The sequence below is a fragment of the Neovison vison genome, chromosome 6 (genome assembly GCF_020171115.1).
Source record: "Neovison vison isolate M4711 chromosome 6, ASM_NN_V1, whole genome shotgun sequence".
Lineage (NCBI taxonomy): Eukaryota > Metazoa > Chordata > Mammalia > Carnivora > Mustelidae > Neogale > Neogale vison.
Window position 1 is genome coordinate 206,204,511 of NC_058096.1, and position 27,886 is coordinate 206,232,396.

A 27,886-nucleotide genomic window follows, 5' to 3' on the forward strand; every position below is an offset into this window, starting at 1 on the left:
CAAGCAATTATGGACACACTTGGAAAAAAAAATGAAGAAAAAATAGAAGTTCTCAATGAAGAAGTAGAAGACAGAAGGAAGATCCCATTGAGAAATTTTAGAACTAGAAAATATAATAACCAAAATAAAAACTCACTGAATGGGCTCAATAGCAGAATGACTGTGAGAGAGGGAAAAAAAAATCTGTGAACTTGAAGGTAAAACAAGAGAAATTACCCAGTCTGGACAACAGAAAGAAAACTGACTGAAGTGAAGTGAACAGAGTGTGTGGAATAATAACAAAAGATATAATATTTCATATCAGTAGACTTCCAGAAGGAGAGGAGAAAGAGTGTAGAACTAAAAGATTCTTCAAGGAAATAATAGTTGAAAACTTCCCAGTTTGGTGAAAGATAATAAACCTACAGATTGAAAAAGCTGAGTGAACTCCAAATTGTATAAACACAAAGAAGTCTATGCCAAGGGCGCCTGGGTGGCTCAGTGCGTTAAGCCGCTGCCTTCGGCTCAGGTCATGATCTCAGGGTCCTGGGATCGAGGCCCGCATCGGGCTCTCTGCTCAGCAGGGAGCCTGCTTCCTCCTCTCTCTCTCTGCCTGCCTCTCTGCCTACTTGTAATCTCTCTCTGTCAAATAAATAAATAAAATCTTTAAAAAAAAAAAAAAGAAGTCTATGCCAAGACACATAATCAAACTTCAGAAAAAATTTGAAAGCCACTAGAGAGAAAAAAGTGCGTTACCTCTAAGGGAACAACAGTTTGAATGATGACAGATTTCCCAGCCGTGGAGACCAGAAAGAAGTGGTACAGCATTTTTCAATGTTGGAGAAAAAAGAACTGTCAGCTCAGAATTCTATACCTAGTGAGAATATCCTGAAGGGATGAAGATATTCTCAGATCAAAGAAAACTTTGTTACCAGAAGGCCTACTGGTAACAGTAAAAATGGCAAAAGGAAGTTCTTCAGAAAGGAAGTAATAAAATAAGGAAATTTGGAACATGAAGAATGGAGAAAGAACAACAGAAAAAGTAAGCTATGAGGAGACATAAAAGACTGTTGTCTTGAGTTTTCTAAATTGTATTACATGCTTAAAGCAAAATTATTGTCTGGTGTGGTTTTCAGTGTATATAGAGGAAATATTTAAGACAGTTATAGTCTAGGGGTACCTGGGTGGCTCAGTGGGTTAAAGACTCTGCCTTCGGCTCAGGTCATGATCCCAGGGTCCTGGGATCAAGCCCCACATTAGGATCTCTGCTCCACAAGGAGCCTGTTTCCCCCTCTATCTCTTCCTACCTCTCTGCCTACTTGTGATCTCTGTCTGTCAAATAAATAAATAAAATCTTTAAAAAAAAAAAAAGACAGTTATAGTCTAAAGTGGGGGGTAAAGGAGCCCAAAAGGAAGTAAAGCTTCTACATTTTATTCCAGCTACTAAAATGTTGACATCAGTAGATCATGATAAGTTACATATATAAATATAATATCTAGAGCAACCACTAAAATGATCTGTACAAAGGGATATATTCATAAGCTCTATAAATCAAAATTCTAAAAAGTTTATTCCCCTAAGAATACAGGAGAATGAAATGGAGGAACAAAAAAACAGGAGGAACAGCAGAAAACATATAGTAAAGTGGTAGACTTAAGTCCTCCTATATGAATAATTACTGTAAATATAATGATCTAATTATACCAACTAAATGACAGTGACAAGTCACATGGATTTGTTTAGGTGATCCAGCTCTATTCTGATCTGCACCAATACTCTGGTTTCTCTTCAGATCGCATAAATCTTTCGCCTTTCTATTCTGATCTGCACCAGACTCACTTAAACATAATAACATAGGTAGGTTGAAAGGAAAAAGATAGAATTATATATATGCCATGCAAACATTAGCCAGAAGAAAGCAGGACTAATTATATTAATATCAGATAAGATAGACTTCATAGCAAAAATAGTTACAAGGGACAAAGAGAAACATTACATAATAGTGAAAGGGTTAATCTACCAAGAATATATAGCAGCCCTCAATACATATATAGCAAACAACAGAGCTTCAGAATATGGGAAAAACGGTTAGAACTGACACAAGAAGTAAACAAATCCACAGTTACAGTTGTGGACTTTAACACTCTCTCAAGAGTTGGTGGAACAATTAGAAAATCAGGAAGGATATAAGAGGAATTTAACCACACCATCAGCCAAACAGATCTAACTGAAATTTGCAGAATCAAGCCCATGGAACATTCACCAAGATAGACCCTGTCCTGGCATATAAAATAAAGCTTAACAAATTTAAAAGAATTGCAGTCAGACAGTGTGTTCTCTAACCACAATGGAATAAATCCAAAAATCAGTTAACAGAGAGGTAACAGGGAAATCTCCAAACGCTTGGAAATTAAGTAGCACATTCCTAAAGAATCTTTAAGTCAGGGGTGCCTGGGTGGGTCAGTGGGTTAAAGCTGCTGCCTTTGGCTCAGGTCATGATCCCAGCGTCCTGGGATGGAGCCCTGCAACAGGCTCTCTGCTCAGCAGGGAGCCTACTTCCTCCTCTCTCTCTCTGCCTGCTTCTCTGCCTACGTGTGATCTCTGTCAAATAAATAAATTAAATCTTTAAAAAAAAAATCTTTTAAGTCAAAGAGGAAGTCACAATAGAATTGTTTTTTAACAAATTGGACTGTAAAGCCATCTGCCCCATAGTTGGGGTATGAGAATTCAATAAACATAAGAGGCAGCTTCCTCGGGGTCTGGCAACTGTAGGGGCTTACAGAATGACGACACATGCTCTCTATGGTTACAGTACTGCTTATCACCATTCTCTTCCAGAAGGCTCCTCTCCTGAGATCCCTGCCTTGTGTTTCTGCGTCCTAACCCTATCCTTTGCAGTCTTTTCTTCCTTTCCCTACTGTCTTAAGCATCCTGTCAAGATGCCCTTCTGACCTCTGCTTTTCTCCTGCTTTGTTCATATGCTTTATAGCCCAGACCCTCTCAGAAGCTTTAGTACCACGTCCAGGACAGTGACTCCTGGAGGGTCCTCCTCAGCCTGACTTCTTGTACCTTCCAAGGCCTTCGGAGGCCAAAGTAGGGAGGACTTGGAGTTGTCACTTGAGTTTCTCCAGTTGGATTCTACATTCCTCCTCTTCCTGTGGGCCAAGGCCACCATGACCATTACACTCAGTGTCTGCTCCGGTTCTCTCTTGCGAAAGTGAAAGTCAGTAGAAACTGTCTGAGGAAACACTTGCAATCACAGGAAAGTGTAGTATCCCTTTTCTCTTTTGAACTTCGGGCTGCATGCTCAACTCTGAACACGTGCTGCCTGAAGGAGCCATTCTCTCACAGTGGGAGTTTCCTCTTCACAGCTCACTGGAAGCTCCCTCAAAGCCAGGTTAGTGTCTGGAGCTCTTGCATGCCCTTCACAGCCGCGGGAGCTGGCCGTTCACAGCGTGAGAGCTCTGGGTAGGGCGGAAGTGTGCACAGAAGGGGTTAGAACGTGAATGAATAAGTCACTTTGAGAGATACCCGTTGTTTTCTTGTCAGCTAGAAATAGTTTGCCGTTGCATTTGTAGCAATCTTTGTGACTCTGTAAGGGGATTTTTAAAATATATATTTTTTTAATTTATTTATTTGACAGAGAGAGATCACAAGTAGGCAGAGAGGCAGGCAGAGAGAGAGAGAGGAGGAAGCAGGCTCCCTGCCGAGCAGAGAGCCCGATGCGGGACTCGATCCCAGGACCCTGAGATCATGACCTGAGCCGAAGGCAGCGGCTTAATCCACTGAGCCACCCAGGTGCCCCGGATTTTTAAAATATTTTTTGACAGTGCCTACTCAAATAGAAGGAAGAGAACTTTATAATTCCCATTTTCTCACTTTTGATTGTCCTCTTTCCAGAGCACTCATGCCTAGATTGGCCCAGAGAACATGTAGAAATTGAATTCTAAGGATAATGGAATAATATTCCAAAGTATAACAGTAACATTTTAAAAGATACATCCCTAACCTTGGACTTTAAAAAAAGTGGTGGTAAATCATGCAGCCCGTTAGAGCAAGCAGAGATTGAGTGGCTCTTCTCAAGCAGACAGATGGAGAAGAAATGTGCTGAAGAGCAGATGATCTGTCCAGCAGTTTAGACAGACGGCTGGAGTGTGCCGTAGCTCATGGTAGGAGTATGGCATGTAGTTAAGTGACTTTTCTTGTAAGGCACATGAAACATGGTATGGGCTAGGGGCTGGGACTCTGGAAGTAATGGAATATGAGCCAGTGAAACCCATTTGGACATCTTAACTCAGTTGTCTTCTATGTGATTTCTCTACCCACCATCACCTGATCACAGAGAATACTAAAATAGCAAATTTATGGTTAAACATGTCCTTACTGTGCTATGTTTCATTCAGCCAGCCTTGAGGATTTCATTATGTGCTTTCAAAGGAAAAAACAAAACAAAACTCCTTTCCACTCCTGACAGCCCGAGGTGGACAAAAGGTACAATTAACTTATATACAAGAAACCTAAAACTAAGCAATTAACATTCTTCCGGCTGTGTGTCCCTCTGCACACATATGTACACATGTTTGAGAGGAGCCTCACTGTAGCTGTGGTCAGCTCTCTCCTGATCTGAATCCATGATTTGCTGGGGTCAAGGGACCTTTCACATTCCCACCTTCCACCTTGAGTTTCTTCCCCTCTCTTTCCATTAATTTAAATTCTCCCCCTCCTTGGGGCGCCTGGGTGGCTCAGTGGGTTAAGCCGCTGCCTTCGGCTCAGGTCATGATCTCGGGGTCCTGGGATCGAGTCCCATGTTGGGCTCTCTGCTCAGCAGGGAGCCTGCTTCTCTCTCTCTCTGTCTACTTGTGATCTCTCTGTCAAATAAATAAATAAATCTTTAAAAAAAAATTCTCCCCCTCCTTCAGGTCCCTGCAAATTTATATTTTTTAAAAACTATATTAAAATTTTAAAAATGTATATGTTTATATATAATTTATATATATAATATTTGTTTGTTTGCTTAGGGCCTGAACTCATGACCTTGAGATCAAGACCTGAGCTGAGATTAAGAGTTGGATGTTTAATCAACTGAGCCACCCAGGCGGCCCACCAAAATTTATATTTTTGCAACAAAAATATCCTTGATCACTCCAGCCTACTGTGATCTCTCTCCCTCCCTCCCTCAGAATTCTTGTGGCGCTTACTCTTCTTGTCTTAATCGTTTACCTAGGACATTTCATATTCTGTGGATTTTTTATTCCCATATATTTTGTATTGTCTCCGTGTTGAGGGCAAGAGCCCTTTGATTGTTTTCTCTCTTTTTTTCAAAGATGCATCTTTTCACATTGAACAGTGACCGTGAGCTTGCGATTGGGAGTTTTGTATTCTGTTCATGACCCATAGGTGGCACTCGTGGAATACTGGATAGCAAGGAATTATACAGTGGACATCTGTTTGACACAGGCTACCAGTCTTTTCTCTTCCAGTGGTGACTCAGATTAAAATGTCATTAAACACTTATTTGGCCCAGGACATTCCATAGTCCTCTAATTTTTGCTGTCATCCAGTTAATTAAACCATAGATGTTTTCTTACAGAGGCACTTACCAGAATTTTCATGTTCTTTCTTGTAGGACCGTGTGACTTTTAGAAGAATCATAGTGAAAAACAATGCAAAAAAGAGAAGGATGTTTGAATCATTTATTGAGTCTGTGCCCCTCCTTAAATCACTAGAGGTAAAGTGTATTTGAATAAGAGTCTGTTTATGGAGATTTAAGATTTAAAACTATTAAATTTTCATATTGGATTATTTTAACCCATTTCTGTGTTGTTTAGATATCGTGATTTTCAGTTGAGATCTTTTCCTTGTAGTTTATGGGTATGTCCATTGTTTCAGGTGTCAGAACGAATGAAGATTGTGGATGTAATAGGAGAGAAGGTCTATAAGGATGGAGAGCGCATAATCACGCAGGTGAGCAGGTCCCTGTGCAGCGCTTTCCTTGAGAATCACCTCCTGAAGGATGGATATATCCCTTGTCCTCTCACTTTGGTGGGAGCTCATGTTGCCAGCTGCTGGGACACACTTCCTACAGAGTCTTTTGAAGCCCATTGGCGTTCATCTCGTGGACACATGCCCATCTCTTGCCTCCATTTCCCTTTTGCTGGTTTCTTATATTTGTTCTTTTGGACATCATTCTGTTCTAACCCTTGAGTAAGCTTTATCCATTGGTGCTAAAGCCTGGAGAAGGTCTAAAGGTTGTGCCCTTTACCTTCTATGTTTGGAACAAAGGTGCCCTCTTAGCTAATTCAGCATAAGCCAGGGTCTTCGGTCTTCAGTGATTGACCAGATTTCTAAATTGTCTTTAAAAAAAAAAAAAAAAAGATTTTATTTATTTAACACAGAGAGAGATCACAAGTAGGCAGAGAGGCAGGCAGAGAGAGAGGAGGAAGTAGGCTTCCCGCTAAACAGAAAGCCCAATGTGGGGCTCGATCCCAGGACCCCGAGATCACGACCTGAGCCAAAGGCAGAGGCTTAACCCACTGAGCTACCCAGGCGCCCCATCTAAGTTGTCTTTAATGTTTCCTTGGTGCCTTTCTTTCATGTTATTTTTGAGTGCTGTAAGGATCACCACACAGTGGCCTGGGTCATTGTGAGTATTGTGTAATAATTTTCCTTATCTACTATGCTTACGTCTTTAATTATATGTAATTAAAGGTGTAAACTTCTCTGCCTGTGGTTCTGGCAGGAACACTGACCAGACACCTGGTTGGTTTGGGTTGGGTAATGTTTCCATCATGAACCCAGAGCTGGCGCTTGGAGGAGAAAAGACTCAGATTGGTCAAACCTAAGTCCTGAGCCCACCCCTAGGGCCAGTGGGTGGAGTTGGCCCAACCAGCCCTACAAGCACTAATTCAGGCTTATTATCACAGAAGGAGAGAGAGAAACTCCCAGAGAAAAAGGACTAACAAAAAAACTATGAGTGGCATCTCTAAATGCCTTTGTTTCCTGGGTACCCCTACTGTTAATAATTTCTTCAGTTAGAAATTAGTTTGATTCTCTATAGACATTTATTAAGATATGCAGGTGGAACTAGATATAAGCACTATAATGAAGGAACACATGAGGCATCTGGGTGGCTCAGGTCATGATCCCAGAGTCCTGGGATCCAGTTCCGCATCAGGCTTCTTGCTCAGCAGGGAGTCTGCTTCTCCCTTAGCCTGCCACTCCCCCTGTCCGTCCTCTCAATTTCTCTCTGTCTCTGAAAATAAATAAAATCTTAAAAAAAAAACAAAAAACATGAATATCAGTGTTGGAATGTAGGAAAGGAAGTATTCCATATGGTTTTGTGGGGAAAATACCATTTGGGGCTGGGCTTAGAATAAGCGCAGCTTCAGCAGTTGAGGTCAGGAAAAGGTCTTTTAGGACAAAGGAACAGTATGAGCAAAAGCCTGTGGGTGTAAGCTGTGTTTCAGCGCAGGTGTCCTGGTCTGTTAAGAATGTCAGGCTGAGTTGTAAGAATGGGACATGTTGACAGGTCGAATTTGCTTCTGAATCTGAGGTGCTTTAATTTACTCCCAAAGGACCCCTAGTTCATTCTGAAAGTCCCAGGCCCTCGGGATGTGTGCCAGGAGGTATGAGAAGCTGTGGTGTTTTCTGGAGTGTGTGTTCTCTTGAAGATAGGAACACTATCTGGTGGCACAGAATGGGCAAGAATTAGGATGATCTCAGCTTATTCTAGACCCCTTTCACCAGTGTCTCTAGACAGGGGGTCTCCAGGTGAGGTCCCAGGAACAGCAACATCAGCATCATCTGGGAATTTGATAGGAATTGTTAGAAGTGCAAGTTCTTGGGAGTCAGAAACTACTGTTGTATGTTGTTCTGTTTGTTCCTTTTGGTCAGCTTTGTTACAGTATATATATATATATATATATATATATATATATATATACAGAGAGAGAGAGAGATTTCATTTATTTATTTGACAGACAGAGATCACAAGCGCAGGCGCCCCGTGTTACAGTATATTTTACATAAAATAAAATCACCAAGTATACAATTCTGGAGTTTTATAGCCATTCCTACAATCATAGAATCATAGTATATGGCATTTCCATCACCCCAAGAAGTTCCCTCATAGTCAGTCCACTGCTCCACCCCTTAACTCTTGGAAACTACTGATTTGTTTTTAACATTACAGAAATTCCTTTTCTAGAATTTCATATGAATGAAAGCGTAGCACATGTAGTCTTTTGTGTCTGACTTCTTTCTCTTAGCATGATGTTTTTGAGATTTTTTTCATGTCATATGTGTCAGTGGATAGTTCCTTTTTATTGCTGGGCACTGTTTCACTGTATGGATGTACCGTAATTTGTCTTTCCACTTATCAGTTGAGGGACATTTGAAGTCTTTCCAGTTTGGGTAATTATGAATATAGCTGCATTGAACATTCTTACACAAGTCTTTGTGCAGACGGATGTTTTTGTGGAATTGCTGAGTCATATGGGAAATGTATGGCTAACAAACTGCCAAGCTGTTTTTAAAAATGGCTCTACCATTTTGCATTCCCGTAGCAATGTACTAGAATTCCAGTTGTTCTGCACCCTCATCAATGTTTAGTATCAACAGTCATTTTAAAGATTTTATTTTATTTATTTGAGAGAGAGAGACAGTGAGAGAGAGAATGAGCGAGGAGAAGGTCAGAGAGCAAAGCAGACTCCCCATGGAGCTGGGAGCCTGATGTGGGACTCGATCCCGGGACTCCAGGATCACGCCCTGAGCCGGAGGCAGTCGTTCAACCAACTGCGCCACCCAGGCGTCCCTCAACAGTCATTTTAATTTCAGCCATTCTAGTGGGTAGGAAGTGGTAATTCATTTTGGTTTCCATTTGCATTTGCCTAACATCTAATGATGTTGAGCATCTTTTTCCTGTGGCTGCTTGCCATCCACATGTTTTTTTGATGAAATTGCTGCAGATCTTTTGCCGTATTTACAATTAGGTAATTTGGCTTCTTATTATTGAATTGTAAGAGTTCTTTATGTGTTCTGACTTCAAATCATTTATCAGACATATGATTGGCAAATACTTCTTCCAATCTGTGATTATAGCTATGGTTTGTCTCTCCATTTTCTTTTCTCTTTTTAAAAATTTTTTTTAAAATTCTGTTTTATTTGAGAGAGCGTGAGCTCGAGAGAGAGCAGGAGCAGGGGGAGGGGCAGAGGGAGAAACAGACTCCCCGCTGAGCAGGGAGCCTGATGCAGGTCTTGATTCCAGGATCCCAGGAAAATGACCTGAGCTGGAGGCAGACTCTTAACCAACTAAGCCACCCAGGTGCCCCATTTTCTTTTCTTTTTTATTTATTTTTTTCCAAACTTTTATTTAAATTCTAGTTAGTTAAAATACAGTGTAATATTGGTTTCAGGAGTAGAACTTAGTGATTCATCACTTACTTATAAGACCCAGGGCCCATCATAACAAGTGCCCTCCTTAATCCCCATCACCCATGTAGCCATCCCCTACCCACTTCTCTTGTCCCTTCACTTTTTTTTTTTTTTTAAGATTTTATTTGACAGAGAGAGAGAGAGGGAATATAAGCAGGGGGAGTGGGAGAGGGAGAAGCAGGCTTCCTGTTGAGCAGGGAGCCCTGTGCAGGGCTTGACCCTACTAGGATCATGACCTGAGCCGAAGGCAGATGCCTAATGACTGAGCCACCTAGGCATCCCATACCTTTACTTTCTTAATAGTAGCTTTTTATTTTTTATTTTTTTTAAAGATTTTACCTATTTATTTGACAGAGATCACAAGTAGGCAGAGAGGCAGGCAGAGAGAGAGAGAGAGAGAGGAAAGCAGGCTCTCCACTCAGTGGAGAGCCCGATGCGGGACTCGATCCCAGGACCCTGGGATCATGACCTGAGCCGAAGGCAGCAGCTTAACCCACTGAGCCACCCAGGCGCCCCTTAATAGTAGCTTTTAAAAACCAAAAGGTTTTCATTTTTTTTTTTTTTTTTTTTAGATTTTTTTTTATTTATTATTTGACAGAGAGAGATCACAAGCAGGCAGAGAGGCAGGCAGAGAGAGAGAGGAGGAAGCAGGCTCCCCGCCGAGCAGAGAGCCCGATGCGGGCCTCGATCCCAGGACCCTGAGATCATGACCTGAGCCGAAGGCAGCGGCTTAACCCACTGAGCCACCTTTTGAAGAGTCTAGTTTATAATTTTTTTTCTCTTGTAGTTCATTTATTCTCATGCCCTATTTAAAAACTTTGCAAGTTTAATAAGACTTTCTCCTAGGACAGCACTATTAAATAAATATCATGTAAGATGCATATGTAATTTAAAATCTTTTAGCAGCCAAATTTTTTTTTAAAAAGTGAACTTAATTCTATTCTTAGAATAGAATTCTTCTATTCTTCTATTTATTCTTAATTCTTAATTCTTAAATCTATATGATAGATGTATCTTTATCTTTAAATAACACCATTTCAACATCTAAGTGATATAAAAATTCAGTGATGAAATACTTTCCATCTTTTTTTTTGGTATTCAGTCTTCAAAATTTGATGTGTATTTTATACTTAAAACACATCTAAATCTATAGAAGCCACATTTCAAGTGCTCAGTAGCCACATGCTACTGTATTGAACAGGGCAGTTGTACATATTCCATAGTTTTAACTCATATGTTTAGATCTGTGATTCCCCCCTCCTTTTTTTTTTAAGTATGCTCCATGGCTAACATGGGGCTTGAACTCATGACCCTGAGATCAAGAGTCATATGCTCTGCTGACTGAGCCAGTCAGGTATCTCTGATCTGTGACCCATTTTGAGTTAATTTTTGTACATGGTGTAAAGTTTTTTACAGGGCTTTGCATATAGATGTCCAATTGTTCTAGAGTCATTTGCTGAAAAGATTATCCTATCCAGTTGCCCTGATAGTTGTATTGAAAAATTTTGGCTGTATGTTTTTGGGTCTATTTCTGGTCTCTGTTTTGTTCCATTGAAAACTGCCGTGTCTTGATTATAAAAGCTTTTTATACCACATCTTAAAATCAGATAGTTGAAGCCCTCCAGTTTTTTTTTCTTCTTTTTCATAATTATCTTGGCTATTCTGTGCTCTTTTCATTTCTGTATATTAGAACCAACATAACAATTTCTACCAAAAAAGCCTGCTGAGATTTTTTTTATTGGGAATATGTTGAGGGCGCCTGGGTGGCTCAGTGGGTTAAGCCGCTGCCTTCAGCTCAGGTCATGAATCTATAGGTCAATTGGGGGAGGAATTGACATTGTAATAATAGTGTTTTGTGTCAGTCTCGGGCCATCAGTAGTGATGCTGTCAGCTAGGAATGCCTGGGGCACTCACCTACTCCTAGCAAGCCCCCACAGACATTTCTCCAGAGCCAGTATTATGGCTGGACCAGCCCTTGTGATTCTTATTATGACTACAAGACTTACCTCAGCAACAATCATGAGGGAACTTTGAAAAAACAGGTTTATTACTCACAGATCCTGGAGGGTACATAGCACATCCAGAGCCACACAGTGAAGTCACAGAGTGGGGTGGGGGACCTGCAATTCTGTCTTTATTGGGGATGAGGGTGGAGTCCCCAGGGTTTGGCAGGTTCACTCTTTATTGGCGAATTTAAAATATCAGAGCAGGAATTAAGGAGTGTGAAGAGAAAAGTGGGGTCACTCAAGTGGTCAGTTTTCTGTGTTTCCCAGGGCTTTCTAAAAGGGAAACTTCATAGGTGGAAGCATCCTGGCTCTTTCTCTAGTTGTATAGCTGGCAATGTGTTTATTCAAGATGGGTGTCTTTGAAGTGGTTGCCTCAGTAATCAAAAGTTTGATGTCAGTCATTTACATTATAATTTAAAAAGCCTGTTGTCAGAAACATACATACATTGTTCATGAACATAGATATCTATAAGGGTTTTTTAAGATTTTATTTATTTATTTGACAGAGAGGGAAATAGTGAGAGAGGGAACACAAGTAGGGGAAGTGGGAGAGGGAGAAGCAGGCTTCCCACTGAGCAGGGAGCCCCATGTGGGACTTATCCCAGGACCTTGGGATCATGACCCAAGCTGAAGGCAGATGCTTCACTGACTGAGCCACCCAGGCACCGCATCTATAAGTTTTTAAATTTTTCTATATATTTTAATTTTTCTCTAATATTTTATATTTTCAAGTCTTACACATCTGTTAAAATTATACCTGGATCTGGGGCACCAGGGTGGCTAACTCATTAAACCTTTGCCTTCAGCTCAGGTCATGATCCCAGGGTCCTGGGTTTGAGCCTGTGTCTGCTTCTCTCTCTCCCTCTCCCCCTGCTTGAGTTCCCTCTCGCACTGCTGTGTCTCCTTCTGAAAATAAATAAAATAAAAAATTTTTAAAAAATTTATACCTGGATATTTCATACTTTTAACATTATTCTAGGTGGTTTTCCTTTTTTCAATTTTTAATTATTTATTGCTAGTGTATAAGAATACAGTTGAATTTTGCATATTGATCCTGTGGTATTTATAACCTTGCTAACCTCACTGATTTTAGTAGCTTTTTTGTAGCTTCCTTGGGATTTTCTGTAGAGATGATTGTTTTGTTTAGGAACAAGTACAGTTTTACTTCTGTATGCCTTCTTTTTCATTTTTTGTTAAGATTTTTTATTTATTTATTTGACAGAGAGATCACAAGTAGACAGGCAGGCAGAGAGAGAGGAAGGGAAGCAGCCTCCCTACTGAGCAGAGAGCCCAATGCTGGGCTTGATCCCAGGACCCTGGGATCATGACCCAAGCCAAAGGCAGAGGCTCAACCCACTGAGCCACCCAGGCGCCCAACCTTCTTTTTCATTTTTAATTAATTTACCTTATTGCATTGGCTGGGTCCTCCAGTACAATATTGAGTAGAAATGCTGAGAACAGACATCTTTGTCTTGTTACTGATCTTGTTATTGATCTTAGGAGGAAAGTATTTAATTGTTCACCATTAAATATAATGTAAACTGTAAGCTTTTTTATAAATACCGTTAATTGGATTAGGGAAGGGCCCTTCTCTTCCTGGTTTTCTCAGTTTTTATCATGAAAAGATGTTACATTTTGTCAGATGCTTTTGTCATTTTTATTGAGGTGCTCATATGGGTTTTCTTTTTTAGTTAAAAATAAGAATTACAAAAAAAAATAAGAATTACATTGCTTGACTTTTTTTTTTAAGATTTTATTTATTTATTTGACAGAGAGAGAGCACAAGTAGGCAGAGAGAGAGGGGGAAGCAGACTCCCCACTGAGCAGAGAGCCTGAGGTGGGGCTCGATCCCAGGACCCTGGGATCATGACCTGAGCCGAAGGCAGAAGCTTAACTCACTGGGCCACCCAGGCGCCCCTGCTTAACTTTTTAAAAAGATTTTATTTATTTATTTGACAGAGAGAGAGATCACAAGTAGGCAGAGAGGAAGGCAGAGAGAGGGGGAAGCAGGCTCCCTGCTGAGCAGAGAGCCCAATTCGGGGCTCTATCCCAGGACCCTGAGATCACGACCTGATCGGAGGGCAGAGGCTTAACCCATTGAGCCACACATGCATCCCTTGACTTTTTTTTTTTTTAAGATTTTATTTATTTGACAGAGAGAGAGAAATCACAAGTAGGCAGAGAGGCAGGCAGAGAGAGAGAGGGGAGGAAGCAGGCTCCCTGTGGAGCAGAGAGCCCAATTCGGGGCTCGATCCCAGGACCCTGGGATCATGACCTGAGCCAAAGGCCAAGGCTTTAACCCACTGAGCCACCCAGCCGCCCTGTCCCTTTACTTTTTTTAATATTGATTGAATTTTGAATATTAAACCAAGCTTCCATCCTGGAGTGAGCCCTACTTGGTCATGATATATTATCTTTTTTATTTATTATGGGATTTAATTTTTAAAATTTTGTTTTTTTAAAATTTGAAGATGTAATTGGCTTTATTAAATAATTACCTTATTAAGCAATAATAAATTAAGTATTAATTTACTAAGTGAATTAGGCAGCATCCCATCTAGCATGTAGTGAGTAACTCCCTTATTAAGGACTTCTCTGTTTGTTTATAAAGGATGTTGGTCTCCAGTTTTCTCTTCTTGTGATGTCTTTTTTTTTTCTTTTTAAAGATTTTATTTATTTGACAGAGATCACAAGTAGGCAGAGAGGCAGGCAGAGAGGGAAGCAGGCTCCCTGCTCGGAGCTCAGTCCCAAGACCCTGGGATCATGACCTGAGCCAAAGGCAGAGGCTTTAACCCACTGAGCCACCCAGGCACCCCCTCCTTGTGATCTCTTTGTCTGGTTTTGATATCAACAACACCTCCAAACAATTTTTTTTAAAGATTTTATTTATTTTATTTGACAGATAGAGATCACAAGTAGGCAGAGAGGCAGGCAAAAAGAGAGGGAGGAGGAAGCAGGCTCCTTGCCGAGCAGAGAGCCCGATGCGGGGCTCGATCCCAGGACCCTGGGATCATGACCTGAGCCGAAGGCAGAGGCTTTAACCCACTGAGCCACCCAGGCGCCCCCCCTCCAAACAATTTTAATGTTTGCTAAAGTTTGAAAAACACTGATACAGACTACTCCAAGACTGGTAATGCCCTTGCACTAAGAATACTTGGTAGAAGTGTTTGAGAAGCACTTTCAAAGATTTTTAAGAGGAAGGATGACACTATGAGAATTCTCAAAGCATAGTTCTGGCATCAGTGAAAAATGAATTGGCTTCAGGCTCATTGAGTAATGAGGAAGTGCAAATTAAAAACCACAGTGAGAAATATTTTTATACCTGTTAGCTTGGCAAAAAGTAGGAATCTGAGAATTCCAAAATGCAGTAGGAAGTTTTATTCACCATTAATAGAATAACTTCGCTGAAACCCTTTTGAGAGAAATTTATCCTTATCCTGGAAAGCTGAATTTACTCTATAATCCAGAAATATATTTTCTAGGTATTTTCAGAGAAATACCCTTACACCTCATGAGTTCCTTCCTAGTCACAGCCCTCCTACCTCCCTTTCTGACCTTTATGGTAGTCATGTATTTACTTTGCTTTGTAGTTTTGCCACTTAGGTATCCATCCTAAATAATACGGCCCCATCTTGTTATTTTTTTAAATTTCTACATTGGAATTAGAAAGTCGTCTTTTACTTGCATCTTCTTTTGCGCAGCATTCACCCACGTTGTTGTATGCAGCTGTAGGTTGTTGGTGTGCTGTACAGTGTGCCAGTGTGTGAATAAACTGCTTCCCACTGCTGAGGGACATTAGGGGTGTTTCTAGTTTTTAGCTGTTATGAAGGAGGCCTCAGTGATTACATTGATTTGATTTTGAAATGTGAAAATAGACTTTTGTTGCTGAGATAAGATAAACCAACTTGGTCATTGTGTGGTATCCTTTTCATATGTTGATGAATCCAGTTTCTTAATATTTTGTTTAAGATTTCATGGCTATATTCCCAAGTGAGGCTGATCTGTAATTTTCTTTTCTTATAGCAGCTTTGTCAGATTTTTATATCAGGATGTTAGACTCATAATGTAAGCTGGGATTCTGTTCTCTTCCTATGATCTGAGTTTGTATAAGACTAGAATTCCTTGGGGTGGCTGTCTGTTAAGCATGTGGTTTTGACTCAGGTCATGAACCCAGGTCCTGGGATGGAGTCCCCCACTGGGCTTCCTGATCAGCGGGGAGTCTGCTTCTTTCTCTCCCTTTCGCTGCTTGTGCATGCTCTCGCTCTCTCTTTCTCTCTCTGTCAAATAAATAAAATCTTAAAAAAAAAAAAAAAGAAAGAAAGAAAAGGCTAGAATTTCTTGGTTATCTTAAGGAACTTACCAGTGTTTCTTTTGTAGGAAGATTTTTTACTACAGATTAAATTATTTTAATTGTTAAAGTATTTATGCTTTCTGTTTCATCTTTGTCTAAAATTCAGTGTTATTGGCACAAAGCTTGGTCATAATGTTCCTATGAAACCTTTTTTTAAAAGTTTTGATTTAAATTTTCCTTAGTTAACATACAGTGCAATATTAATTTCTGGAGTAGAATTCAGGGATTCATCACTTACATACAATCCCCAGTGCTCATCACAAGTGCCCTCCTCTATGCCCATCCCCCATCTGGCCCATCTGTCCCCACCTCTCTCTCCATCAACTCTCTGTTCTCTTTCGTTAACAGTCTCTTACTGTTTATTTTCCTCTCTCCTTTCCTCCCACTCTTCCCAATATGTTCATCTGTTTTCTTTCTTAAATTCCACACATGAGTGAAGTCATATAGTATTTGTATTCCTCTTATTTTGCTGAGCATAATACACTTTAGCTCCATTCATGTTGTTGCAAATGGCAAGATCTCGTTCTTTTTTCATGGCTAATATTCCTCTGTGTGTGTGTGTGTGTGTGTGTATACCACATCTTCTTTATCCATTCATTGGTTGAACATTTAGTCTCTCTCCATAGTTTGGCTCTTGTTGACAATGCTGCTATAAACATCGGGGTACACATACCCTTTTGAATCTGTATTTTTATATCCCTTGGATAAATACCTAGTAGTGCAATTTCTGGGTCATAGAGTAGTTCTATTTTTAACCTTTTGAGGAACCTCCAAAACTTCTCCAGAGTGGCTGCACTAATTTGGATTCCCACCAACAGTACAAGAGGGTTCTCCTTTCTCCACATCACCAACACCTGTTGGCTCTTGTGTTGTTATTTTTAGCCATTCTGACAGGTGTGAGGTGGTATCTCATCATGGTTTTGATTTCTATTTCCCTGATGATGAGTGATGTTGAGCATCTCTTCTTGTGTGTGTTGGCCATCTGGATGTCTTCTTTGGAAAAGTGTCTATTCATATCTTCTGCCCATTACTTAACTGGATTATCTGTTTTTTTGGGTGATGCGTTTGATCAGTTCTTTATGGATTTTGGATGCTAACCCTTTGTCCTATATATCTTCTCCCATTCCATAGGCTGCCTTCTAGTTTTGTTAATTGTTTCCCCATAACACCTTTTAAATATATACATTTAGAACGATGTTCCTATCTTCATTCCTGATACTGTTGTTTGTGCCTTCTTCTTTTTTTTTTTCTTGCTCAAGCTTGCAAGGAGCTTATCAATTCTTTCAGTCGTTTTGAAGAACCAGCTCTCACCTTTTACTAATCCTATTGAATATTTCCTTTTTTTTTTTTTTTTTAATTTTTTTTTTTTTTTTTTTTAAAGATTTTATTTATTTATTTGAGAGAGACAGTGAGAGAGAGCATGAGCGAGGAGAAGGTCAGAGAGTGAAGCAGACTCCCCATGGAGCTGGGAGCCTGATGTGGGACTCGATCCCGGGACTCCAGGATCACGCCCTGAGCCGAAGGCAGTCGTCCAACCAACTGCGCCACCCAGGCGTCCCTGAATATTTCCTTTTCCATTACTTTCTGTCTTTATCTTATTTCCTTTCTTCTGCTTTGATTTTGGTATCCCACCCCCCCCCCCCCAATTCTCTTGAGTTGGTTGCTTAGCCATTTACTTTGTAGCCTTTCTTCTTTTTTCATCATGGCATTTTTAAAAACTAGAAGCTTCGGGGCACCTGGGTGACTCAGTGGGTTAAGCTTCTGCCTTCGGCTCAGGTCATGATCTCAGGGTCCTGGTATTGAGCCCCACATCGGGCTCTCTGCTCAGCGGGGAGCCTGCTTCCCCCCTCTCTCTGCCTTTCTCTCTGACTACTAGTGATCTCTCTCTCTGTCATAAAAATAAATAAAATCTTTAAAACAAAAAAGGAGCTTCCCCGAATCCCTAAAGATCAGTGGTGAGGGTCAGCATTTAGAGATTGCTGCCTGAAGTCCCTCTTTACAGTTGTGCTCTGACTGCTGTGGCTCTTTAGCACCAACATGCCACTAGCCCCTTCTGTAGACCAGCTGTTCTTTACATGTGATTGTGCCTGAGGGTGGGAGCCTCGCTTAGTGCAGGTGTCCAGTTAGGGCCCAGATGCGATCAAAAGAACAGAAGCCACCACCTTTTGCAGAGGCTGGTGGGATGCTAGTGTACATCTCAGCCTGTCTCTGGGAGTTCTCTAGACCATATGTGCTGGCAGGGGAGCCTCTGGCGAGCTGCTCCCTTCAGAGTTTCTCTTATTATAGCCTTACACATTTTTTAAAATGTTTTATTAATTAGTGAGAGAGAGAGAGCACGAGAACAGGGGTGAGGGGCAGAGAAAGCTAAGCAGACTCCCTGTTGAGCAGGGACTCGATCCTGGAACTTGATCCCGGGACTCCAGGATCATGACCTGAGCCAAACACAGACACTTAACCCACTAAGCTACCCAGGCGCCCCCCCTCCATGGACTATTTTCATCATTCATGTTTTATTTTAAATTTTTCTTCTTAAATTGTTTGTAAACTATGATAATCCTTTCTGGTGATATATTAGCAAATTACTAAAATTAAAAGCATCAGAGATGGTACTTCCTCTGGTCTAGAGAAAGAGAAGAGCTTTTTTACCTAAGCAAGCCTCATTAGTCCACATGGTCTTGCTAATAATTCCTTCCCATCTCCTCTCAGTTTGGAATCCACCAGCTATTCCCTCACCTCCTATGGCAAAGTTATTTATCTTTTGAGCATCTGAGGGAACTCATCTGTAAAACGGGATAGCAGTAGTACCAACTTTATTGACTTCTCAGGTGATTATGTGAAGCAGTGTACATGCAGTGCTCTCCAGAGTGCCTGCTGGGAGTAAGCACACAGCACCATTAGCAGATTCTGTTTTATTTGGGCTCCCTGTTCATCAAACTCATTCTTTCCATCCTGTAGAAATGCCCGAGTCACTCACATTCCTCCACTCGCTCTGTTTTTACTCCAGCAACCAGCTTATCCCTTTCACAGGCAGGCATATGCAAAGTGTGGCTCGCAAGGTGGACTGGCAGGAGCCAGACACAAAAGGCAATGTATGATTCCATTTACATGAAGTTAAGGAACAGCCTTCCTTTCCTTAACAGAAGTTAAGGAAAATTGCAAGGACAGAAGTCAGAAACAGTTACCTAATAGTGAAGTCATGGTGGTTTTGACTGCAAAACACTCTGTAGGGTGGAGGCCAGAAAGATTTTCTGTTTTGATCGAGGGGGCGGTCACACAGGTGCATACATGTGTGAAAGTTCATTGGGCTGCAGCCTTGAAAAATGAACACATCTATCCTAACAAACAAAAAGAGCTCAGGCACCACCCTTTACCACCTGTCCCTTCTTTGGCTTATGGCTACCACTCACCCCACTCTCGTCTTGGTCACCAGAATATTTCCACACATGTGAATCATTACTACTCTTGACCTCCCAGTAGTACTGAACACTAGTAATCACATCTTCCTTTATGAAACTCTTCTTGGACCTAGAAACCACTCTTCCTGCTGGTGATCCTGACTCTGGCTCCCCCTTAGTTTCCTTCAGCAACTCGTGTCAGGGAGTTAATTTGTGTAATTCTACAATTTCATGCTGATTTGGCCTGTTGGGTACAGGGTACCTACCCGACAGAACAGCGCAGAAACTCATGACCCCCCTTTACAAAGCTGTGGCTTCTACTCACATGGAGCGATGATTGTCATGTAGTGAACTGGGACTAGACTCACTCAGGAATGGCGGCCTCCGCCTTAGGGTGTCCACTTGGAGTTCTCTGCAGTCATCAAAGTTGAAGTCTTATGAAAATTCACAAGTGTAGGGCGCCTGGGTGGCTCAGTGGGTTAAGCCGCTGCCTTCGGCTCAGGTCATGATCTCAGGGTCCTGGGATCGAGTCCCGCATCGGGCTCTCTGCTCAGTAGGGAGCCTGCTTCCCTCTCTCTCTCTGCCTGCCTCTCCATCTACTTGTGATTTCTCTCTGTCAAATAAATAAATAAAATCTTTTAAAAAAAAATTCACAAGTGTAGATTCTTCTGAAGACATAAGACGCACATGGAATGAAGACACAGGATTAGTACTGAATTACCCAGCGTAGATGATTGTTGCTCCAGATGCTGCGAGAGAGAGGTCGGAGACAGAAATGGGCTTCCGTTTGCTTCCTGAACTCTCGCCTCATTGCAGCCTTTGCTCAGGTTTTACCATCTTGATGAAACGCTGCGGTATACTGTAGCCATCTCCTCCCCCAGCCCTCCAGACCCCACATTCCTGCTCTGCTTTCTCCCCTGAGTACTTAATTGCCTTCAGACACAACAGTATCACTTGCTGATTCACCATTTGATTGTTTATAGTTTGTTTGCCCTTTCAGACTGTGATTTCTGCAAGGGTAGGGATATTTGTTTTGTCCACAGATGCGGCTCACATGCCTAGAACAGTGCCTTGGCACATAGTAAGTACTTAATTACTTGTTGAAATACCTGAAGGACTGGTTCAGCCAAGTGGTTTAAAATCCAAGCAAGCAAAAGAAAAGCCTGAGACTGGCAAGAGTGACATCAACCCACATCAAAGTACCTCCCTCACCAAGCCAGGGCTTTCTCCAGACCTAGGCTGTCCTCCCGAGGGGCTGCACTTGATGTTCCGGATTATCCCTGGGCCCCAAGCTCAGGGGTAGCCAGGAGTCACCTTGATATTTTCTTTTTTTTAAAGATTTATTTTTTATTTATTTGACAGAGAGAGAGATCAGAAGTAGGCAGAGAGGCAGGCAGAGAGAGAGAGAGGCGGAAGCAGGCTCCCTGCCAAGCAGAAAGCCCAATGCGGGGCTCGATCCCAGGACACTGAGATCATGACCTGAGCCAAAGGCAGAGGCTTAACCCACTGAGCCACTCAGGCGCCCCCACCTTGATATTTTCTATAGCAGTCTTGCCTCCTGGTCCCCCTGCGCCCCCTCCCCTGGTCACAGGTTTCAATAACAGACTGACCTGAGCAGCAGCAGTAGTGATCTGTGTGCCGCCTGGGCATGCTCATGGGGAGAAATGTGACTATTCCATGTTAGGAAGTGAGAGACGTGCGTCAGTCGTAGTTGGACTGATAGTCCCAGTGACCAGGATCCTCTGGTTTTGTGCTGAATTTGTCACCCCTTGGTTAATTTGTAGAGCTGGCAAATAAATACAAATCAAGGCAACGAGAAAATGGTGTGTCCCTCGCTGATAAATATGTATAACTCTAATGACCTTCTGTCCCTTTCTAGGGCGAAAAGGCTGATAGCTTCTACATTATAGAGTCTGGTGAGGTGAGCATCCTGATCAGAAGCAAGGTGAGTCTCTGTGTGATGGTGCAAGTTCTGCCAGGTGCGTGCCCAGAAAGTAGCTGCTGGCTTTAAATAATGCGAAGTGTGTCTAGTGTAACAAACCATCATTCTGTGAGGTGTGTGATTGGCAAAGACCCACGTGTAAGAACCTCCAGTGGTGGGGACTTGGTGCATTTCTGCTTGTTCCTATTGCCTTTGCCTCTGTGGCATCGTTAACATGAAAAATACTGGCCTACAAATCAGTAAGAAAAAGATAAACTCCATAGTCGAAAGTGGGGGAATTATATGATAAAGGCATACACGTGGGTGTTGATTATGAAAAAAGCTTCCTTTCTAGAGCACTGGGGAGGAGGTTTGTAGGACCAGTATTACTATGCCCTTTCATGGATGGGTGAGGCCTGGAAAGCTGATGGCCAGTAGGTGGGAGGAGTGGTCTTCATCATAAATCCATCGTCACCAGATTTCCCTATTCCAATTTTTTTTTAAGAATGTAGCATTTGTTAAAATAGTTAAATATAATTCTAACCTAATATGAAACCTTTTAAAGAATATCTTTAGTAAAAGTTAAATATGGAGAAAGAAAAACATGATTACCGCCTCTGTTAAAAATAGATTTAAAAATATTAAATCTCTATTAAAGATAGATCTGTTTCACATGAAACAATAGACTGAAACATTTGTGGTTTTTTACTGATTGTTTTTGGACTAGTGATAGATGTTAGTACATTTCTCAAATACTCATTGGCACCTTCTGATCACGGATTAGTATTAGGTATGTGGGACCAGCAGCACTGTGGCCCTGGGGTTTGGGGGAGCTCCTTAGGAATCCAGAGGCTTGACCTCTGCCCTAGACCCACTGAGTGAGAATCCACATTATAACAAATCTCCCAGGGGGCTGGCGTTCATGTGAGCGTGTGGTAACTGCTACTCTAAAGAAGGGACTAGGTGGGCACAAACTGCCGTCCTAGAGAATGCTACAGGAATTGGAAGGAGATTGTTGGCTCTGATGGAGCAGGTCAGCTTTGGAGCAAACAGGTTGGGGCAGAAGTGTAAAGGGAATTATCTGCATGTAACCCAAAGTGACTCTTAGAGATTGAGACTAATTCTTACCAGTAATTCTCAATAATTCTTTCCTGAGATTATTGCTTAGCTTAGCATATGAATTTGTTTAAAAAAAAAAGAGGAAACACTAGATATTACATAAAATATGCCACATTATTTTCTGTAATTTGATAAGCACAAATTATAACCTGCTTGATTTCTTTTTTTTTTTTAAGATTTTATTTATGTGAGAGAGAGAGAGAGCACAAGTGGAGGGGCGTAGGGAACGGGAGAAGCAGACTACCCATTGAGCAGGGACCCCTATGTGGGGCTCCATCCCAGGACCCCAGGATCATGACTTGAGCTGAAGGCAGACGCTTAACCGACTGAGCCAGCCAGGCACCCCCCTTGCTTGATTTCTTAATACAGAGTTAAACCGCTAAATATCCAGGTTGAACATTATAAAGAAAAGGGTTTTTTTAGTCACTTGGCTCTTCTAAAAATATGTGTGCGGTGTTGGAGGGAACCATTAACTTAAGAAGCATATAGTACCTAAAAAGATTTGTTACTGTATTGTTCAAGAAAGGCATGGTATCAAATCAAGAAGTAACCCAGGATTGTGACTTTACCTAAGAGAAACGTTGACATCATTCAGCAGGAATTAGCAAAAGTAGAAGTAGAAGTCAGCATCTACCAAAAGAACAGCATTCTTTTATATATATATATATATATATATATATATAATATAAATGTATAATATATTTAAAAATATATGTATTTTATGTTAATATATAATTGACATTATAGTATGATCATATATATCGACATAATATATATGTTATAATACATACATATTTTTTTCCTTTGGAAGATACATATAAAACCTTCCAAAGGAAATGGTCTGCTCCTTGCCTTTCGATATTTAGCCGTTACCTGAACAGTGTTGGGACTTGGATAAAGCCCCAGGTAAAAGCCAACTCCTCTAATTAAACCAGAGCGCTGAGATGAATTAGCCCGTGCAGTGTACATGGTACAGTTAGTGCCTCCGCAAAGTGAATTTCTCAATAATTGTGTTTTAAGTGTCCTGAGAAGGGAATGGAAGTGTGTGTAACTGGACGTGCTCAGCTGTGATTCTGAAATCAGCCTAGGTCATGTCTTCCATCTGCTCTAGACTAAAGCCAACAAGGATGGCGGGAACCAGGAGGTTGAGATTGCCCGTTGCCACAAGGGGCAGTACTTTGGAGAGCTTGCGCTGGTCACCAACAAACCCAGAGCTGCTTCAGCTTACGCAGTGGGAGATGTCAAATGTTTAGGTAAGAAAAATAAATTCTTCTTGCATGAATACTTTTTTTCCCAACATGCGATATTTTTTTTTCTCTCAGAAAGCCTCGACTCATTTCACCAGTTCTCACACACATCGAGGCTTGAACGGTCTGTGGGACCAGCTAGAAATGGGCGGATGTACCCCTTGAGTAAACACTGCTGAGCACTGAATGAGGATAGCCTGTGACGGGCAGTCTCAGAGGCAGGTGTCCGGGGCTCCGTCGGGACAGATTGAATAGGTGCTGTCGGGCTCTGCAAAGTCACAGACAGAGGATAGAGTCCGGCTGCCCTCACAGAGACACACCCATCCTTCCCCAGCACCCAGCCTCCCCCAGTCTGGTTCCCTAAGGTGAACCGGTATATGTGAGAAAAGGTTTGGGTGAGGGAAGTGACTTTGAATTATTGGTGTAGAGAATTCATTCTCTCTCGCGCCTCTTTTTAACAACGCAGTGATGGATGTACAAGCATTTGAGAGGCTTCTGGGGCCCTGCATGGACATCATGAAGAGGAACATCTCCCACTACGAGGAACAGCTGGTGAAGATGTTTGGCTCCAGCCTGGATCTGATTGACCCCGGGCAGTAGGTGTGCCACACCCCAGAGCCTTCTCAGTGTGACACCAAAACCTTCCGGTCAGCCACAGAACACACACACAAGACAGACACGACAGAACCGTTCCTGCTGTTGCCCCCACCGCTGCCATTGCTATGGCCGTGGGCATTTAGAAAACTTGAAAGTCAGCACTAAAAGATGGGCAGAGGTTCAACCCACACCTCCTCCACTTTGCTTCTGAAAGCCCATTATTAGACCAGTCATAATGATTATTCCAACCCAGCTGTCACATCTTTGGTTCAAAATGGCATGTCTCTCCAACAATTTAAGTGCCTGATACCAAGTCCACAGCGTCATCATGTTCCTTTCCTCTCTGGCTGCTACTGTTGCTGTTGAAAGTCATCACAGGTCTGCACAGACCCGTGTTTAACTGTAGACTCCCGCCCCTAACCTTTCTCGAGGGAGGAGATGTTGTAGCCCTTGATCTTCTCGTTTGTCCTTTGAGAAAATCCACATTTGTTCACACTCGTAGTTCGGTTTTACAGTAGAAGATGGCGGCAGGTAGTATGAGGTCTGTGGGCCTGAGGCCCTGTACTGTCACCTGACACCTGCGCCCGTGACAGCTGTCTCCAAACTCCCAGCGATGCTGAGGGAAAGGCCCTACCCTGGGGCCTAGCGGGTCAGCACCCCAGAGCACCACGGGTCATGAGGACCCATGTTAAAGCAAAAAATCTGGGTTCCACACATTCTTCAGGTAGCAGAGAGCCAGGGAAGGTTTTCTGGGTTGGGGGTTTTGGTTTGTTCTGTTTTGTTTTAGTAGATTTTATTTTGTTTTATTTAATCTCTGAATCTCTGTGTGGTTTGCCTGAATGAACTACTGTCCATTTCTGAGGAGCCAGGGTCTGGATGTGCCATCACTTTATCTGACCCAAATACTTCCCTGGGCAACTCCTGCCATCTTGTTTCCAGTTGCCCCACCAGCCAATAATGGCAGTGTGCCAGCAAGAGGTCATACTACAAAGAGAGCCCTTTCCTTCTACTCCAGTGTTGTTACCTAGCTTTGCTGTTGAACTATCAATTTTTAAACTCTTTAAAGAAGAAGCAGCTATTTTTTTGAAATTTAAAAAAATGTTATTTCTGTATGTAAGGAACTCCTGTTGGACCTATTCATATGCTTCAGTGTGTCAGCTGACTCGGGCATTCATCCTGAAGATCAATTCTTTGTTTTTAAAAATCGGAATCCTTTACCATTTCATAGAATTACTACAAAGAGCTAGTTCTAATTAAGGTGTTGGGATATTTGGGATTCCAGTTATTAACCCCAGAGGAAAGTAAATTAGCTTGTATTTCAAAACTTTTTAACCTTTTAGTTATATCAAGCAGAATTCTGATGAATTATTTGAACTAGATATATTTCAGGATGAATGACTTAGAACCGATGCTACCAGAGATCCTAAGAGCAGTATGAAGTTTGCATAGAGATAAATTTGAATATTGTAGCCAAGTTTATATTAAAGCAAGAGGCCCTTTCCAGTATGATTTACTTTTTAAACTTGCATAACTCAATAAATCCCTGAGAGACTGCATGCTGGGGCTTGAGTCATTCCTGTTGTAGGATAACGATGGAGCCCACATGGTCACTTCCATTCTCCACAGAAGCCAGGCTCTCTGCTTTTTGCCATGGACTGTGCAGTGGAGAGATTTCCAGAGTGGTGACTCACCACAACCTTGGTCAAAGTCTCCCTTTTTCTTAATGTTCTGTGAAGTGAAAGCAGGAGACTGCCTTCAGACTGCCCTAGCGAGGTAATCTGCATTGCAGCTCCCAGCATCATGAAAGGTTGTAACTAATACTCCAAAACAGGCAGCTAGCGCTGGGAAAGCCCATGTGGTTTTCTTCCCACGATTTTCCAAGGTTGTTCTTTCTAGGGCGTTGTTTTAGTATCAAATAAATTAAGAAAGCAGATCTTGTACTTTAGCAGACAAGAATCACACCTATTTGGTCCAAAAGTAGCAAGTACATGGAGCTTTAGGGGTGTCACAGAGGCCTAGCCCAAATTATGCGAGGACTCTGTTTAAACACTGAGCAGATGCTCCCTTGCACCCCCCATGCCAGCATTAGTCAGGGCGGGCTGGGCGCCTAGTGTCCTGAGTCACTCCTCCAGGCTGTTAGGCATGGGCCTTCTCATGCGGTCTTCTTGCACATCCCAGTTCAGTCTTCCCCCCCACAGAAGCCTCTTTGATACCCCCAACTCACTGATGGCCGCTGTTTTACAGAGTAGAAGTCATCCAGGTTTAAGCCCTCCAGCTCTAACTACAGACTGACATACGGATCATGAGTCCAGACCCTCACTGCATACAGGGCCCCTTGGGGGTCTGGCTTGAGGAAGGAAGACTTTAAAGGGACCAGCATGAGTGAAATAGTGCCGGGAGTCCGACAGTGTTCCAGTTCTCTTCACAGCGTGGGGAATCTGAGGTGGCAGACCAAGTTCGACTGAGGGCTCTGGTGTCCACATTATGCCCGGCAATCCCTGCACTGTTGGTTGGGCCTCAAGCGGAGGTGTGTGTTGGGAAGAGATCCCTTTTATGTTGTTCTCTTCTGTGGGTTAGAGCTTCACGCCGTCTTTCCTGGCTTTGCTGTGGATTTGGGGTAATGGAAAATACTCCTTGAGCCTTGACACCCAACCTATAGTATTATCCTTCTTTCTAAGCCCAGTTTATCACGACCACCCTCTTCATTTGGTCGTAGTCTCTGAAGAAGGGCGTCATGTGTGCTGTCCTCTTAGTTGATAGTCTCACATATAATTGCATTAGGTTCTCAGAAGTCAGAGTTCAGCTTTTCTTTGAGCAGTTTAATGAGTGAATTCAGCAGCAAAGTGGCAAGAAGTGGTTCTCCGGCCCGGAGAGGTCATATTCATCCTCTTAATATCCAGATTCTCTGCTCACAATGGTAGTCAGTGAGAGGTGCCACTGGTGCCCAGCGGCACCCTGGGTACACAGCATTTCCATGTCAAGTCGCAGTGTACAAACAGCCTTCTCTCATTTAGAAAAAGTGAAAGAGCATTTTTGCACAGAGAAAAAGGAAAAAGACCCATGAATGTCATCTTTTATCTTTTGTTTTCGGTTGGCTGATGTTGGAATTTTTGTTCTTGACATACATTTGTAAACCAGTCTTGCCAAGATACAAGTTGTTTTGGTTTTTCACTACAATTACCTCTTGTTCCTCCTGTCTTGACTGCTGACGTTCCTCAATGATTCTAATGTCTATTTTATGGGAAGCAGCCTTCCCCTGTGGGTTTCCTTTTACACACTGCAGGGCTATCTTTATACTTTAAAAAAAAAAAAAAAAAAGAAAAGAAAAAAAATTCTGTCACTAACCTCATGGGGGATTTGCAGAAAACCATTTAGCCCACCTTGAGAAAAAGGTAGATTTCCTCATTTTTTTCTTAAGCTCATTGTAATAAAGGAGATCTAATTCAGCATTATTGTGCTACCTCAAAGGTAAAATGTTTTAAGGTCTTTTTTTGGTCCTGAGTTCTACACATTGTGTTTGAAATGTCTTTCAATTGGAATTGTTTTTAAATCATTGGGGAGAATCTTATTTTAACTGTTTTACACTTGTATTTTAATCTCAGAAGAATAAGTGATTAGAAAGTGATCAAGTCTCGCTCTGTAGTATTGAACATATAATTAAATCATTGTTTGCCATAAACAAGGTTGGGTTTTTTAAAAGGAAACTCTAGGGCTTGGCTTTGCTCTTGGTTAATAAAGGCTGACAAATCATGTCTGACTTTTTGGTGTGGCCCTGTGTTGTTTGTCCTCTCATTTTAGGGTTCCAGGCCATCATAGTACTCATCTGGCAGATACATTG

At 41.9% G+C, this 27,886-nt stretch overlaps 1 protein-coding gene across 1 annotated transcript in view; it reads left to right on the plus strand.

The window, feature by feature from the left end:
* Positions 1-27,805, plus strand: part of PRKAR2A (protein kinase cAMP-dependent type II regulatory subunit alpha) — a 118,674-nt gene extending 90,869 nt beyond the window's left edge. The window contains exons 7-11 of the mRNA XM_044253611.1: positions 5,607-5,708; positions 5,870-5,944; positions 21,044-21,109; positions 23,316-23,457; positions 23,918-27,805. Of these exons, the coding sequence (XP_044109546.1) occupies positions 5,607-5,708; positions 5,870-5,944; positions 21,044-21,109; positions 23,316-23,457; positions 23,918-24,051 (519 nt within the window). The 3' untranslated portion in view covers positions 24,052-27,805. The remainder of the gene's footprint in view (positions 1-5,606; positions 5,709-5,869; positions 5,945-21,043; positions 21,110-23,315; positions 23,458-23,917) is intronic.
* Positions 27,806-27,886: the final 81 nt, after the last annotated feature.